Below are 1,751 nucleotides of genomic sequence, written 5' to 3'. Positions count from 1 at the left end.
TCGTGTATTATTATTATTATTATTATTAATATTATCCGTTATTGTAAAAATAATTAATTATTTAAAAGTGAAAATTTTTCATGGATTTTTTTTTTTTAAATGTATAAGTAAATGAAAATGTTATTAAAAAAAAAAGAATGAATGAATGAATGAATGAATGACTGATTTTTTAAAAAAATTTCATTTACGTCCTGTATATGTGAAAACGAAATAAGCAATAATTAAATGAACGAAAGTTTTAATTAATATTTTTAATGTATTAATAATAATAAGAAAAAAAAAAAATATGTATATATATATACGTAAGAAAAGTTAAAAATAATTTTTACATAAATAATATTATTAATTTGACAGCAGTTTAAGGTAAGTTTTAATACCTATGTATTTTAATTATTTATTAAAACATTAATATTGATAATAATTTGATTTATGTTTATTTTAAACGCTATTAAAAAATTATTTCATTTATCGATTACATAAAATTATTCATTAAATGTTATTAATGTGAATTTCGATAGTGTTATTGTAAATTGTGAACATTGCTTGATTTGTTAAATTGCCCAATATTTTAAGTGTGTTTATTAATATTACTGATAACATGACTAAAACATGATGGAATAAAATTATTTGTTCTTTTAACAACCTCCTGGACAACCCTTTCTTCTAGTTGTCGGAACATAATTCGATGAACTACTACTATCGGATAATGGAAAATAAGAATCATTTAATTTTCTTCCACCTTGAAGTCCAAGTCTACTATAAGATTCTTGTCTTTTTTTTTCTTCTTTCTAAATTGTTAATAACAAAATAAAATGTTTAATTTTAACAAAATAATAATAATAATAATAAATTTTTGTTTATATATACTCACTTCTTGAAACGATTTTTGTTTTATGCATGCTTGTTTGTTATATTCATCTTGTAATTTTCTAACAGCTTTCATTCGAGCTTCATCCAATTCGAAACAATTATCAGGTTCTGAATATTCATATTAAGAAATTATAATTAATATTATGTAACGTTTTAAAAAATTTTGTAACAGGTTAATAAAAGTACCTTTTTTAGCTATTGCAGCAATCCTTTTAATTTCTCTTTCTTCTCTCCATTTGTTAAATTTAGATGATAAATATTCATTCCAAATGTAATAAACTAATGCAGCCACGGCTACAATGTACCAAGCATTTGATTGCAATATCGAAAAGCCTAAAAATATTCCCAGAAATAATCGAAAAAATTCATTTTGCCATAATAGAATAATCTCAATGTCAGTTATCAATGTATTATCTCATATTGGTTAAAATTAAATTTTTTTTTTTTTTTATTTACCATTACTAACGCTTGTCATCCACGAAGGCTCATTTGGTTCGGCTATTATTTCTTCTACTTCAATATTATCCATTTTTAACGAATTAATAATTTTTGTTAATCCGAAAAAAAAATAAAAATAAAAATGTCTATGTTGTTTTTACTAACTACTTTCATCCATTAAACGTAATGTCATCTTACGACAATAAAATGGCGGCGAGTTTAACGGAAGTTCCATAGAGTAAAAAAACAAGAATTTCCGGGTAAATTTGAATTTAAATTATATACATATACATTTTAATTTTTTTAAAAGTAATTATGTTAATTTTTTAAATTTATTTTCGCCTTTTGAAAATTATTTACATTTAAATCATATTATAAAATTCAATTAAATTTAATACGAAAACGTCTCGTGTTAAATTATGTCTTATACATTTATAATTTCA

The 1,751-nt window shown here is 21.6% G+C and overlaps 1 protein-coding gene across 1 annotated transcript; it reads right to left on the bottom strand.

Moving 5' to 3' along the window:
- Positions 1-635: 635 nt before the first annotated feature.
- Positions 636-1,399, bottom strand: Phum_PHUM067840 (Selenoprotein S, putative; the record flags this gene model as incomplete). Its single annotated transcript, XM_002423525.1, has 4 exons — positions 636-788; positions 872-978; positions 1,057-1,203; positions 1,333-1,399. 4 exons carry the CDS (start codon positions 1,397-1,399, stop codon positions 636-638), a joined length of 474 nt encoding a protein of 157 aa, XP_002423570.1.
- Positions 1,400-1,751: the final 352 nt, after the last annotated feature.

Source organism: Pediculus humanus, genomic scaffold (genome assembly GCF_000006295.1).
Source record: "Pediculus humanus corporis 1103172107420 genomic scaffold, whole genome shotgun sequence".
Classification (NCBI taxonomy): domain Eukaryota; kingdom Metazoa; phylum Arthropoda; class Insecta; order Psocodea; family Pediculidae; genus Pediculus; species Pediculus humanus.
This window is presented reverse-complemented; position numbering and strand designations above follow the sequence as displayed.